Genomic DNA, 12,423 nt, shown 5'->3' with positions numbered 1-12,423 from the left:
GTTGGTACAGTAAAAGCAGTTTGTGGAACATTCATTTTCTTTTTTTGTTTTTAATCTGTCTCAGCCACTGCAGCTCCTTGCTTTGCTTTGACAGCTCCATCCTCACAGGGCTGAGCAAGCAGGCTGCAGGGCTCATGGTGAAAGCCAGTGGGTTTCTTTTGTCCTTTGCTTTTACATCTATGTTCGCAGCAACCACAGCCTGAGTGAGAGCCTTCTGTGTGCAGGAAGGGCTGTGTCCTCTCCGGGCTCCTTTCCTGCTGGAGGGAGGGAGGAGTGCACTGCTGCAGCAGTTCTCAGTACAGCCTGCATGGATGAGGAGCTCACCACAGCTGCATCCCTGAACTGCAGCAGCTGAGCAGATGCAGCAGTGCACCCTGCAGCCCTGGACAGTGCACAGGGGTCACATCTCTTACACGGGCACTGCTTCTCACACTGCTCACTGACAAAGCCTTGCAAGGGAAGTAATGTGAGCTGCACACGGAGCACAGCTACTTCTGCACAGCACAGTCACCCCGTTCCAAACAACACACGATGTTAGGAAAAGCAGCCATGAGCTGCTGCCTCTCTCCTGCACTCATGGATATTTGCTTACAAACTTGGATACAGCCTTCCGTGCACTATACTTCACCCAAAGAAGAATCAGCACATTGTAAGGTCAGTTACTCATTAGTGAGGACAACTTCCATCACGATCCTCAGTGCCTGGATCTGTTAGGAGGCACTTAGGGGCAGAATCTTGCTGAAAGGTTCTTCAGCTGCGATAGGCCTTCAACAAGTGACCTGCTATCACCAGTCTTTGGATCTCACTGGTCCCCTCGTAGATCTCAGTGATACGAGCATCACGGTAATGACGTTCTGCTGGCATCTCGGTCACATAACCCATACCACCCAAGATCTGGATGGCCTGAAACAAAGGTAGAGGGTTAGAATAGATGCTGCACCACAGAACTTGTTTTCCACAGCGAGCCGAACAGGAACTAATCTCCCTGCAGGCACAGGGCTGCTGACACACTTGCAGTCAGAGCAATACGCACAATTAGAAGTAGTGCAACAGTAAAACTGCCATCCCAAATGAACTTCAGTGGTACTTGTTATTCCATGTTCAACTCAGCCACGTTTAAAAGCAGGGAAATAATAAATGCAGACACCACAGGTGCCGCTCTGTCTTCTTATTATATAGCAAATCTACTGCTGGTTGAGCTGGCTGCAGCTAAGCTCCCAGAAAAAAACACCAACCCAGTCAAAATGCTGATGCTGCCTCTGGACAGCATCAAACATGATCATTAATACCACAGCATCACATGCCTGCATGGCCCTGAACCCACAGAGGTGGCCGTGCCAACCAGCATCACGTGCCTTTGTTAAAAAAGCAACAAACGTATGTGTATGGTCTAGTAAAGATTAAATCCCACCCCAACTCGCTGCGAAAGGGATGGAACTCAAACTGCCTTTCAGCATGCTGTGCAGCTGAGAGCGGCCAGCTGTGGTAGTTACCTGATGAGCGATGCTTGTTGCAGCTTCTGATGCAGCCAGCTTGGCCATTGCCGCTTCCTTTGGGGAAGGAAAACATCACTGAGGATACAGCTATCGCAGAAAAAGGAAAGCCCCCATTGCAGCAGCAGGCTGACAGTCTGCAGCCCAACTGTGCAGAAAAGACAGGCCAGCTCTCTGGCACTAGCTCTCAGCAGCCAGCCCCTCTCCCCTCACATCAAAGCAGGGCCCAGCTGCAGAGGACACCTGATGGCAGGCAGCAGTGTGTGCTGACCCTGGACCACCAACAGTGCTGGGCTGGGCAGGAGCTGAATGCAGCCGAGCAGTACATCCCTCTGCTTGCCTCAGGCACGTGTCCAGAGCTGGCCCCGCCCGACAAATGCAAAGCTAGAAATACCTTTGTGAAAGGCTTCCCATTGTCTTTCAGCATTGCAGCTCTCCAGGTCAGTAAGCGTGCACTCTCCAATGCCACAGCCATGTCTGCTAACTTAAACTGCAACGACAAACACGGCCTGTGTCTGAGGCAGCTCTGCCTGCAGCAGAACATACACCAGTCTCCCACCTCAGCACTAGAAAAGGAGCACCTCCATCTCAACAGTCCAGCTGAAAATGTAAACTATGACCTTACTTATCCCACACAGTATGAAGTACACTGCGTTCCTGGAGCCACCACCAACACCATGAGCTCCCCACCAGCACCAGCACTGCCTGTGAGTGACCCAGCCTGCCTCATACCTGAATTGCCTGCAGCTTTGTGATGGGTGACCCAAACGCCATTCTCTTCTCAGCATAATCCACAGCACAGTCCAGAGCTGCCTGAGCTATTCCCAGAGCCTGAGAGGCAATGCCGATTCTTCCTCCATCCAGAGTTTGCTGAGAAAGACAAGATATGTGTTAAATCAAGTGATCTGATTTTTGATTCTTGATGTAAAGAGTACGTGCACTTTCGCTCTTGCTGGGAACTTGCTGTGGCCATAGTACCTTCTCAGAGATCTCCCTGCTTCAACCTCTGGCCAGTTAAGCAGGAATAAAGAGCCACAGAATACACCAGGTACTGCAGAGAGCAGACGGGTGCAAGAAGCACAGAAAGGAGAGACAGTGCTGCCCCTTACCCATGAAGGCAGGAGGAAGGGAGCAAACAATGGAAACAGCAAAACAAAGAGCATCTGCTCTGGATGGGGCTGAGCAAACCCTACAGTGAGCCCTGGAGGGGGTTTCCCCCCCACACTTCTTTTCAAATTGGTTCAAAACAGAAAAACAGAACATGAGAAAAATTAAACTAAACTGTCCCTGCTCACACAGTGCCTAAGCAGCACTCCTTAACCAGAGCACTGCCAGGGATCAATGGTAAATCAATGATTTACGGAGCTCTATCAATGAGCTCTCCTCACATGTTGGCAAGAAGGGTCACCTGGCTCATGTTACAGCTTACAGTAGCAGCTCTCACCAAAGCTTTCCTAAATCTGAAAATGAATTTGAAAATGGCCAGAGAACTACTGCTTTACACAGTGCACCTCTGATCCATCTCTTACCATTGCAATTTTGAAGCCCATTCCGAGCTGCCCCAGCAGGTTGGCTTTGGGTATCCGACAGTCCTCAAATATCAGGTTGGCAGTGGAAGAGGCTCGGATGCCCAGCTTGTCCTCCTTCTTCCCCAGGGACAGCCCCGCAGTCGGCATCGGAACAAGGAATGCGCTAATGCCCTGCAACAGGACCCAGACTCTTGGGAATGGTGTTGACTTCCCACTCACCTGGGTGTCAGCAGGCTTACTTCCTTTTTTTTTTCCACAAGAGATGTGTGTCCGAGTATCCAGAAGGACAGGAAGGGACAAGGAAGAAGAAAGCCAGCACACGTCAAACCCCCTCCTTCCCACCATGCAATATCTGCACATCTCTAAGCACTCTACATAAGTCTTAGATTGATTCTCCCTCCATTTCTGTTCCTTTTTCCCAACTGAGCCACAGAACGCACCTTGTGCTTCAGGGATTTATCTGTAGTGGCAAACACCACGGCGGCCGAGGCGTCCCAGGCGTTGGTGATCCAGGCCTTGGTGCCGTTCAGGACCCACTCATCACCATCCAGACGTGCCACTGTGGATGCCGCGCCCGCGTCACTGCCGTTCCCTGAGCAAGGCAGAAGACATTCAGGCATCAGTAGCAGCCTGCCTGCTGATCTCTGCCCACAGCCCTGCTGCCAGCTCACAGCACCTTGTGTAACTGCAGTGCTGTCACCACTGTCCCTCCCCTAGGGGACCCAGACAGAAAGGTGGCAGGCCACTGCATCTACGATGCACCCATCTCTGAGGCTCTGCTCGTATAAAAGGGATGAAAAGCATTTTTTTTCCAGCACAGACCTTGGGGTGGCAGTCAGTAATTACCTTGGGCACTGAGACTTCATTTGAATGGAACTGCTATGAACCACCTTTCTGCAAAGTTATAATCTGACAACTAAAATCCACTCTGAATCTGATTAAGGAAGTTACCCTGTGTTCCTTGCAACACGAATGCTAACAGTCACATTACCTGGTTCACTAAGAGCAAAACATCCTATTTTGTCCCCGCTGGTGAAGGGAGAAATCCACTTGTGCTTCTGTTCTTCAGAACCAAACTTGAGTATCGGCCCTAAATACAGAGACTTTAAGAGAGCTGAGTCAGTACCTCCTGAAGGTACAACCAATCAACTCCCAGCATATTTCAGCACTCTCCAACATACCATAATCCACAACTGGAACACCTCCCACACATACACCCCGCTCCAACAGCCACCCTCAGCTCCACACCTGTCCCTCACGCACAGCCTTGAGACACTTACGTTATTGACGCTGACAATGACGCCGGTGGACGCACAGCCCCTGCTGATCTCCTCCACAGCAATGGAATAGGCCAGGTAGTCAAGGCCCGCTCCTCTGAACTGCTCCGGCACTTCCATAGCCAGCAGCCCAAGGCTACCCATCTTCTTCACCTGCACGTGGGGAGCAGAGAAGTAAGACTCTCTGCACCACCAGACCCAGCAAATACATGCAGACACACAGATAAAGTCAGGTCACAGCTGGGCTACACACAGAGGAAAGATGCTAAGTCCTGTTGAAATGGGAATCTGGCTGCACCAAACTAAGTGTCACTAGATGACTTCACTGAGAGCTATACTCAGTCACTGGGTGAGCTGTCTTCAGTACCAGGAAAGGAGTGCGCCTTTCGAAGGCAAAATACGGTACTACAACCCTACTAGAATTTTGTCCCCTCACCAAAACTTGTCCCATCGCATTTCTCCTGTCAGATGGAAATCTTGCTGAAGAAAATCATTAGGACTTTGAGGGGAGACAGATATCAGGAAGAAATTCTTTACTGTGAGGGTGGTGAGACACTGGACCAGGTTGTCCAGTGATGTTGTGACTGCCCCCTCCCTGGAAGTGCTCAAGGCCAGGCTGGACGGGGCAACCTGGGCTAGAGGGGTGTCCCTGTATAGCAGGGGGTCGGAACGACATGATCCCAAAGGTTCCCTCCAACCCAAACCATTCTATGATTGTATGCTGTTAATAAATAACTGTTTACACTTCCAATTTTCTCCAATACATTAAAATGAAAATACTCAAAATCAAATATAAAAGTCTCGGGTAATGTGAGAGTCACTTCTTTCTTAAAGCAAGGATGACTTTCCTTGGCTATCTTCCTTACTCAACGGGAAGGGAGGAGTACAACAGAACTGGCATGCCTCTGACTCCGGTTGGTTGCAGCCTTTTGCTACTGTAACAGAGTACATTTTCCTTGTGCGTGAATGAGTGAATTCACCTGCTCAACGTGACACTACATCGCTGCAGTGATTTCCACAGGAGGAGTCAGAGGTTTGCATGGAATCTCAAGAGACCATATACAAATATACGTAACAGACAGTATCTACCAGATGCGACCTCCCAGCTCCTGATTGGAGCTCCACGGAGAAGCTGCTCGGTTTGCTGACAACTCAGTGCTGCTACAGCCGGAGCACGACGAGCAGCTGAGGAGCTCAGCAAGTCCCACGCTCAGCCCTAAACCCGAACCCGCTGCTGAGCCAGCACGATGAAACCTACACCCGTCCGGGACGGGTACGAAGGTCAGAGGATGCTCCGTGCAGCACAGCTTCCCACGCCGGGCACGGGCAGAGGGCAGCGGGGCGGGGAGCGCGCACCTGCTCGGCCGGGAAGCGGTGCTCCTTGTCCAGCTGAGCCGCGAGCGGCATCAGCTCCTTCTCGGCGAAGTCCCGGCACGTCTGGCGCAGCATCTGGTGCGTCTCCGGCAGCTCCACCGTCTGGTACACCGTGTGCAGCCGGCGGAGGGCCCCCAAGGCCCGCGCTGAGGGCGGGCAGAGCCGTGAGGTACCGCCGCGCCCCTTCACCTCCACCCTGTCCCCACCCCACCCCCATCCGTGGCCGCGCTGAGGGCGACGCGGCCTCAGGGCCTGAAGGGCACCGGGGCACCGCCACCCGCCCTCCCGCGCAAGCCTCATCCGTTCCCGACCCCCTCACGCGGCCCCCCCCGGATCCTCCCAGCAGCCGCGGCGGAGCGAGGCCGGGCTCCGCGCCCTCACCCCGCGGCACGCCGCCAGCACGGCACAGCACCGCCGCCATGGCTGCCGCACCACAGCGCGCCTGAGGGAGCGCGAGCCGCAGCGCTGCGCCCCGCCCCTTACTTGCCCCGCCCGCCCCTTCCGGCCCCGCCCCCAGCGCCGGACGCCGCCGTACGAAGTCGGGAAGTTCCTTTATTTCACGCGGGTACAAAGCGCGCCCCGCGTGTTCGCCCCCAACCTCCGCTGGGACGGCCCCGAGCACCACAGGGCACCGCGCAGCCCGGAGGGCGAGGACAGACGGCTGGCCGCCGGCGCAGCCCGTGTCCCTCGTGGCCACGGAGCGGCTGATGGGAGTCCGCAGCCCAGGAGTGCAAGGGGGGCCCAGTCCCCATAGGACAATACTGGAGAGGTTCGGTGTGAACGTGGTGCTGGTGTCTGTGCTGTAGGATCTGTATTGGTCCCGGTGCTGCTGTAGGATCGGTGCTGGTCCCTGTGCTGCTATCACAGAACACGGGATGATCCCAGCTCTTTTCTCTCCCAGCCCTGCATGTGTGATCCAACGCACCCTGCCTGGATTTCAGCTCCCGCTGGGACAGCACTCAGCTGACAGACAAGGTCCCATCGGACTCACTCCCAGCTCCCTGTGTGAGCAGCTCTGACCCATCACACCAGATCACACCAGAAGGAAGATGCTCCATAGAGTCACGTTTATCAAAGACACCATCCCTGCCATGAGGATGAGTTTGGAAATCCCTGACTTTGTGGTTACTATCAGCCTTTTTAGTGCTGGGGCTCCCTCTTTAAGGGACATCTATTTTTTTTCCTGCAGCATGTTTTTGGGCAAAGGCCTTCTAATTTGGCAAAGCAAACAAATCTGTCTAGGAGCTGAGGGGTGCTAGCACTGCCTGCACAACCCTCAGTTTTCCTCTTCCTTTACTTATTGCTCAATAGGTGATACATTCATAAATGGAGAAGCTGCTGCCTCAATGCTTCTTCCTCATCACTGCTGGCTGAGGCAATGACTACAGGCCTCAAACTCACCCCCACTCAGCAGTGCTCACCCTGTGTTCTCCCACCACTCAGTCTTCATTGCTCCTCTGGTGATGGTCTGTCTCCATTTTAAGTATCTTTACTCAGTGATACAGAAAAACAGACGAGAATCGTCACATTCCTAAGAAAAGCAGGAGATTGCTCCATGCAGAAAGTTAGGTAAAGGGAACATTTAAAGGCACCTGGATTTAGACTACATACAAATTCACCTCAATATGCTAAAATGCCCTGGAAACACCCAGCAGCCTCTTCTGACCTGACTCTGAGTATCTCAGAATGCTCCAGGATGGAAAACACACTTCCAGGCCGCTCTGCTGCGTTGCAAGCACCGCCCATTCCTCCAGAACAACAGCTTTTCCTCTTGCCAGCACAGCACGGGGCCGTCTGAAGGCAGCTGCTGCGAGAGGCAGCTTGAGCTCCACCTCACATGCAGCTTCACTAAATCCAAAACAGCAAACGAGATTGCCCCAGTGCCCGCAGAGACACCGGAGGGGACAGAACTGTCCTCCATCTTTCAGCCTCGCACACCTCGCCCCTCTGCATCCCCCACACATTTGTTGTGGTTGCTCACGATTAACACTCCACCCAAACGAGTTGTCTGTTGTGGTTAATCGTAATTAAAATCCTTCCCAAGAGCTGGAGATTCTTTGACGACTGCCACCCCACACACTCTCACTGCTTACCTCATCCCCTGCTGATCCTCCGCATCAAGCTCACATCGTTAATCTGTAAGGTTAAGGCAGTGCCTTCCTACTGCTATCTACACATTACCAGGCTGCGATGCCCGTCTCATTTAATCCTGCTGAGGCATCATCTACACTGAGTTGTACTGTATCTGCCAAGGAGTGAGCTGCAAACAAGCAGAGCTAACACTAGCCCGTGTCTCCAGCCCAGACACAACTTAGCTCACGTGCGCAGCAGAGGTGGCTCATCAGCTCAGGGAGAGGACATAACAATCCTCATTTTAAGCCAGCAAAATATACATGGAAGGGTTTTCCTGGCTGAGATTCTGCATGGACAGAGCTGGATGCCAGCAGGGCTGCTGGGAGGATGGGGTCTCTGCTTCCCAGGGCACGGTGCTACTTTCTACCACCAGATCCCAAAGCACGGCTGCAAATGACACCCTTTGGTCTGACAGAAACTAACTCAGCAGAAGAACTTCCTAAACATAAATAAGCAACTAAGGATGCAAAGCAGTGATAGGATCTCAAACAGTTAAAAAGAATCATATTAATTCTCACATTTTGGTCATTAAGAATCCCACTCTGTAACACTGAATGATTTTGACCTAGGAAGGTTTTAGTACCTCAACTGAAAGAAAGCAAGTGAGCTGGTGACACACCATCTCTCCTTCCAGCACCTCTGACAGTCAGGTTTGAAACATTATGATGTATACAGAGACTAAAGACTAGGAAGGTTTGCTCCCTACGTGTTTTTCAAGTGATTTTCTGCATTCTCCCTTCTTCCCCTGCACCCCTTCTGGGAATGAAACCCTCCACCCCAGCTAGGCTGACGATGTGCTGTCAGTCCCAAACCAATACATTCTGTAGTAAAAGCCAAAAATCCTAAAAAGGGAAGCAGCAGAAATGAGAAATGATAAATATACCGAGATTAACTTCAGCTCCAAGGTTGACCCTTGAGCTCCAAAATTCAGCAAGTTGCTCGAAAAAGCTCAAACAGAAATGCTGTCAGAATGACTAAATGATCGACCTGGATAAAGTCCCTTTCTTCTCTCATGGTGTTTCTCCAGTGATATCTCTGGCAGAACACAGATCAAGTTGTTCCCAAGAGCAGCTCAAGTCCCTGGAGGGGGAAGAGAAGATTCCTGCAAAACTCAGAAGCTGAGTTAATCTCTTATTTTATCTTTCCCACTGGAGAATACTGGAATGCACCCTAAAAATCTATCTCACTCATGCTACAAACTAAGCCACTAGGCACCAAAGAGATGATCTATCCAACTGAAGATCTACTTTTCAGGTGTCACTGGCTACCTGAAGGCAGCAAATTTTCCTGCTAAGAAATAGCTTACCCAAATAATTTGACCTCTTGGAAGAAGGCAGTCACCCAATAGGTGAAACATGAGGAGCACTAGGAAGTGCAACCTAAGCTATAAAAATCGTAACAGCAATAATTTTCTAACAGTGCCTCTGATCCATAACCTAACCAGGGTACCAGAAGGTATCCAGACATGGAGAATGACAGAGGCTGGATATGTTACGAGTTGCAGATAGTGAAACGTTGCAGGGAGGTTTCCTCTACTTTTGCGAGCTGTCTTCTTTGCTTCATGTGCTCAGCCTCATTCAAGAAGAAAAGGTTTGACAGGAAGCCTTGCTGCACGAGAGAGCAAGTCCAGTCCAGTCCTGGACATCTGGAATGGTTAATGGCAGCACAGCTTCCAGCAGCCGTATCATGATTACTGTCCTCCATTGTAAGCATAATCAGCCTTGTTGTGCATTATCAACTTGTTGTCCACAAAGTAAAAGCTGTCTGAGCGGGTCTCGTATGGGTTCTCAACCATCAGTCGGACTGTGAAAGAGAAAGCTCCATTACATTCAGAAGCCTGTCACACTGCACCGGGCAGCTGAGACAGAAGAAAAAGGACACCCTGTGGGATGTGCCGGGCTGACACTCTGCCCTATCCGAGAGAAGCAAGCAGATCAGCTGGGCACACACATTCCAAGCTCTGGCATGCCCTACCTATTCTTCCTACTCACAGGACACGCGCTGTCAAAAGCAAAGAGAGGTGGAGCAGACTCACGTAAGACACAGAAAGAGACACCACTAAACCAAAGCAGAAATCATTGTAAGCAGAGAGGTTGCAATCTGCAAATAGAAGAAAGCAGCTGCACTGTCTGTGGGTACACAGGCGAGGCACAAACCCTGTGCTTCCTTATGCACTCAGGCAGCCACAGAAGGGCCCACGTGCTCTGCTCTATCCACCCCAAGGGCAAACATACCCTGTGCAACATGTATTTGCAGAGATCTTGGTAAGCTCAAAAACACACCTCTCAAGAGAAGGACCAGTTCTGCTCCAAAGCTAGAGGCTCAAGCCCTAGAAATCAAGTGCTGAAAACAGATGTGTGACCACTGAGACAACCCTTTTTAAGGGTTTTGTTATCTCCTGGACTGCACTGTTAAGTACTGGGCATGAGGGCCCCATCACCGAGCAGTTCTTCCTGCAGCCTGTGACTTGACAATGCAGGCTGCCTTAGGCTTTCATTGCTAAGACTGATAATCTGCAGCACAAGTCTGTACTTGGGATTAAACAGAGCTTCAATCAGCTTAATCCCATCCCTCCATCCCAGTCACAATTTTTTGCACAAGTAGAAAGAGGGAGAGAGAAAATGAGCATGCACACACATACACAAAAAGCAACTCGCTGAGAAAAGGGAATACTTACTGAGATCCTCTGAGAGCTGAGGGAATTCATAGATGTGCTCACATGTGTTCCTGCTGCTGGGGATGCAGAAGCCAAAATCAAAGTCAAAGTTCTTCAGCAAGCGATCTCGGAAGTAATGTCTCTCAATCATTCGGAAGTTTGACACTGGCTTTTCTCCCACTGTAAATTCCACTCTGTAAGCAAGAAGTAGGAAAAAACAGGTAAGAAAACCTTCTCTCGCTACTGGGAAGAACAGAGCCTTGGACCACAAACTAAACAAGAACCCAACAAATGGTTCCAGAGAAATACTTTATATTCTTAGTGTATGATGAGCTCTCCCTAGTCCTTGATTCTGGCTAAAAGCTGTTCAGTGGCACAACATAAACATCTGATTCTCCCCTCAGACTTCTGTGAGCTCGTACTCACGTTGCACCAACAGTCCGAAGACGAAGGAATGCCGGGGTGAACTGGTAACGAACGAAGCGGCCTGCACTGGTGTCCAGTTCACTGCTGTCATCTTCATCCTCGTCATCTTGCTCTAGAAAATGCATCAGCTCAGAATTATTCTGCCAACAGCACACATGTAAGGTAATATTGGCTGGTGGGTGCATCAGGACAAGGCTGCAATTAGTTGGACACTGAATGAATCACAGAATGGCCTGGGTTGAAAAGGACCACAAAGATCGTCGCATTTCAACCCCCCTGCCATGGGCAGGGTTGCCAACCACTAAAGCAGGCTGCCCACAGCCACATCCAGCCTTGAATGCCTCCAGGGACGGGGCATCCTCAAGGAACCGGACATACATTCACACCAGCACTAAGAAATAAAGAGAAGCTCTGATAACAGTCAGCCCAGCTTCAGTGGTCCTGGTGCTAAAACCGCCTTCAATCTCACCAGCTCTCTGTGCCAGGGCACACGGAAGATGTGTGACCCAGCCACCAACAAGGGAAGCCCTGCACAGCCCCGTGCTGCAGCTCCTGGCTCCCCGAGCCCCTGCACACCTGCAGCAGAGGGCTTCGCGATTTCAAACAGCACCGTCCCGGTTTCCAGGTCTCGGATCTTGAACCTGGTGAAGTCGATGTTATAAACGTTGTCCTCGGGTTTGCATAAATAGTCTGGAAGAGAACACGGAGAAACGTTTCGAAAGATCTCGGAGCAGCGACGAAGGACCCGCCGATGTTCCTGAGCACCCCCTGCCCCACCTCCAGCGCCGGGAGCGCTGCCGCCCAAAGCTTCGCGCGGCCTCGGCCGCGAGCGGGGCAGGAGGAAGGCACGGAAGCGCTCCGCGAGAAGGGGAAGGGTGGGGACGGGAAAGCGGAGCGCGGCGTCCCGGGGGAGGAAGAAATAAGAGAGCACCCAGCTTCCCGACAGCGGGATGCGCGGAGCCCCTGCAGCCGCACCGCGCCCGGCACGGCCCCGCACTCACTCTCCGTCACCCGGCACAGCCCCAGGACGTGCTCGGGCCGGACGGTCTCCAGCTCCAGCAGTTCGGATTCGGTCCACGACGCTCCGGATCGCGGAGAGGCGTCCGCCGAACCGCGCCGTCCCCTCAGGCGGCTCAGGGCCCCCCCGCTGCCCGGCGGCGGTTTCTTGTCCGGCCCCGCCGCCGCCGCCCGCGCTCTGGAGCCGCTCATCGCCGCGCTCCGCCGCCAAGATGGCCGCCGCCGCCCGCGGTAGCTATGGGAGCGAGGGGCGGCACCGCGCGGCTCTGAGGGCGCGGGCGTCGCTCAGCAACGGCGGCGGGGACGGATGCGGGGCGGCCCCGGAGCGCCGAGGCGGCAACGGAGCGAGCAGCGGCGGCCACGGCGGAACGGCGTTCATTTCTGTGCCACGCACCGCCGGGCGGGGCCGAAAACGCAAAAACAAAGCGGCTACCGCGTGCCGAAAACAAGACAGGCCGCCCCCGCGACCGAACAACCGCCATCGGTGCTTTTCACGCTGGGTCCGAGCAACAAAACGT

At 52.6% G+C, this 12,423-nt stretch overlaps 2 protein-coding genes across 3 annotated transcripts; both read right to left on the bottom strand.

The window, feature by feature from the left end:
- Positions 1 to 505: 505 nt before the first annotated feature.
- Positions 506 to 6,120, bottom strand: ACADS (acyl-CoA dehydrogenase short chain). Of its 2 annotated transcripts, XM_065738844.1 has the most exons (10): positions 6,055 to 6,120; positions 5,656 to 5,819; positions 4,303 to 4,452; positions 4,014 to 4,125; positions 3,463 to 3,614; positions 3,023 to 3,193; positions 2,226 to 2,363; positions 1,888 to 1,983; positions 1,494 to 1,550; positions 506 to 903 (listed from the first exon to the last, which is right to left on the bottom strand). In XM_065738844.1, the coding sequence occupies exons 1-10, from the start codon at positions 6,092 to 6,094 to the stop codon at positions 751 to 753; spliced, it is 1,233 nt and encodes a 410-aa protein (XP_065594916.1). In that variant the 5' UTR covers positions 6,095 to 6,120; the 3' UTR covers positions 506 to 750. The 2 variants fall into 2 exon arrangements, with proteins under 2 accessions (XP_065594916.1, XP_065594917.1); XM_065738845.1 differs by lacking the exon at positions 506 to 903 and having other exon boundaries at positions 1,510 to 1,583.
- Positions 6,121 to 8,668: 2,548 nt separating this feature from the next.
- On the bottom strand, positions 8,669 to 12,121 carry UNC119B (unc-119 lipid binding chaperone B). Its single transcript, XM_065738843.1, has 5 exons — positions 11,890 to 12,121; positions 11,465 to 11,578; positions 10,889 to 11,000; positions 10,484 to 10,656; positions 8,669 to 9,609 (listed from the first exon to the last, which is right to left on the bottom strand). Exons 1-5 carry the CDS (start codon positions 12,095 to 12,097, stop codon positions 9,497 to 9,499), a joined length of 720 nt encoding a protein of 239 aa, XP_065594915.1. The 5' UTR covers positions 12,098 to 12,121; the 3' UTR covers positions 8,669 to 9,496.
- Positions 12,122 to 12,423: the final 302 nt, after the last annotated feature.

Source organism: Cyrtonyx montezumae, unplaced genomic scaffold (assembly GCF_038088225.1).
Source record: "Cyrtonyx montezumae isolate F1298 unplaced genomic scaffold, pur_monq_1.0 scaffold_23, whole genome shotgun sequence".
Classification (NCBI taxonomy): domain Eukaryota; kingdom Metazoa; phylum Chordata; class Aves; order Galliformes; family Odontophoridae; genus Cyrtonyx; species Cyrtonyx montezumae.
The sequence above is the reverse complement of the archived record's forward strand: the minus strand, read 5'-3'. Positions and strand labels throughout refer to the sequence as shown.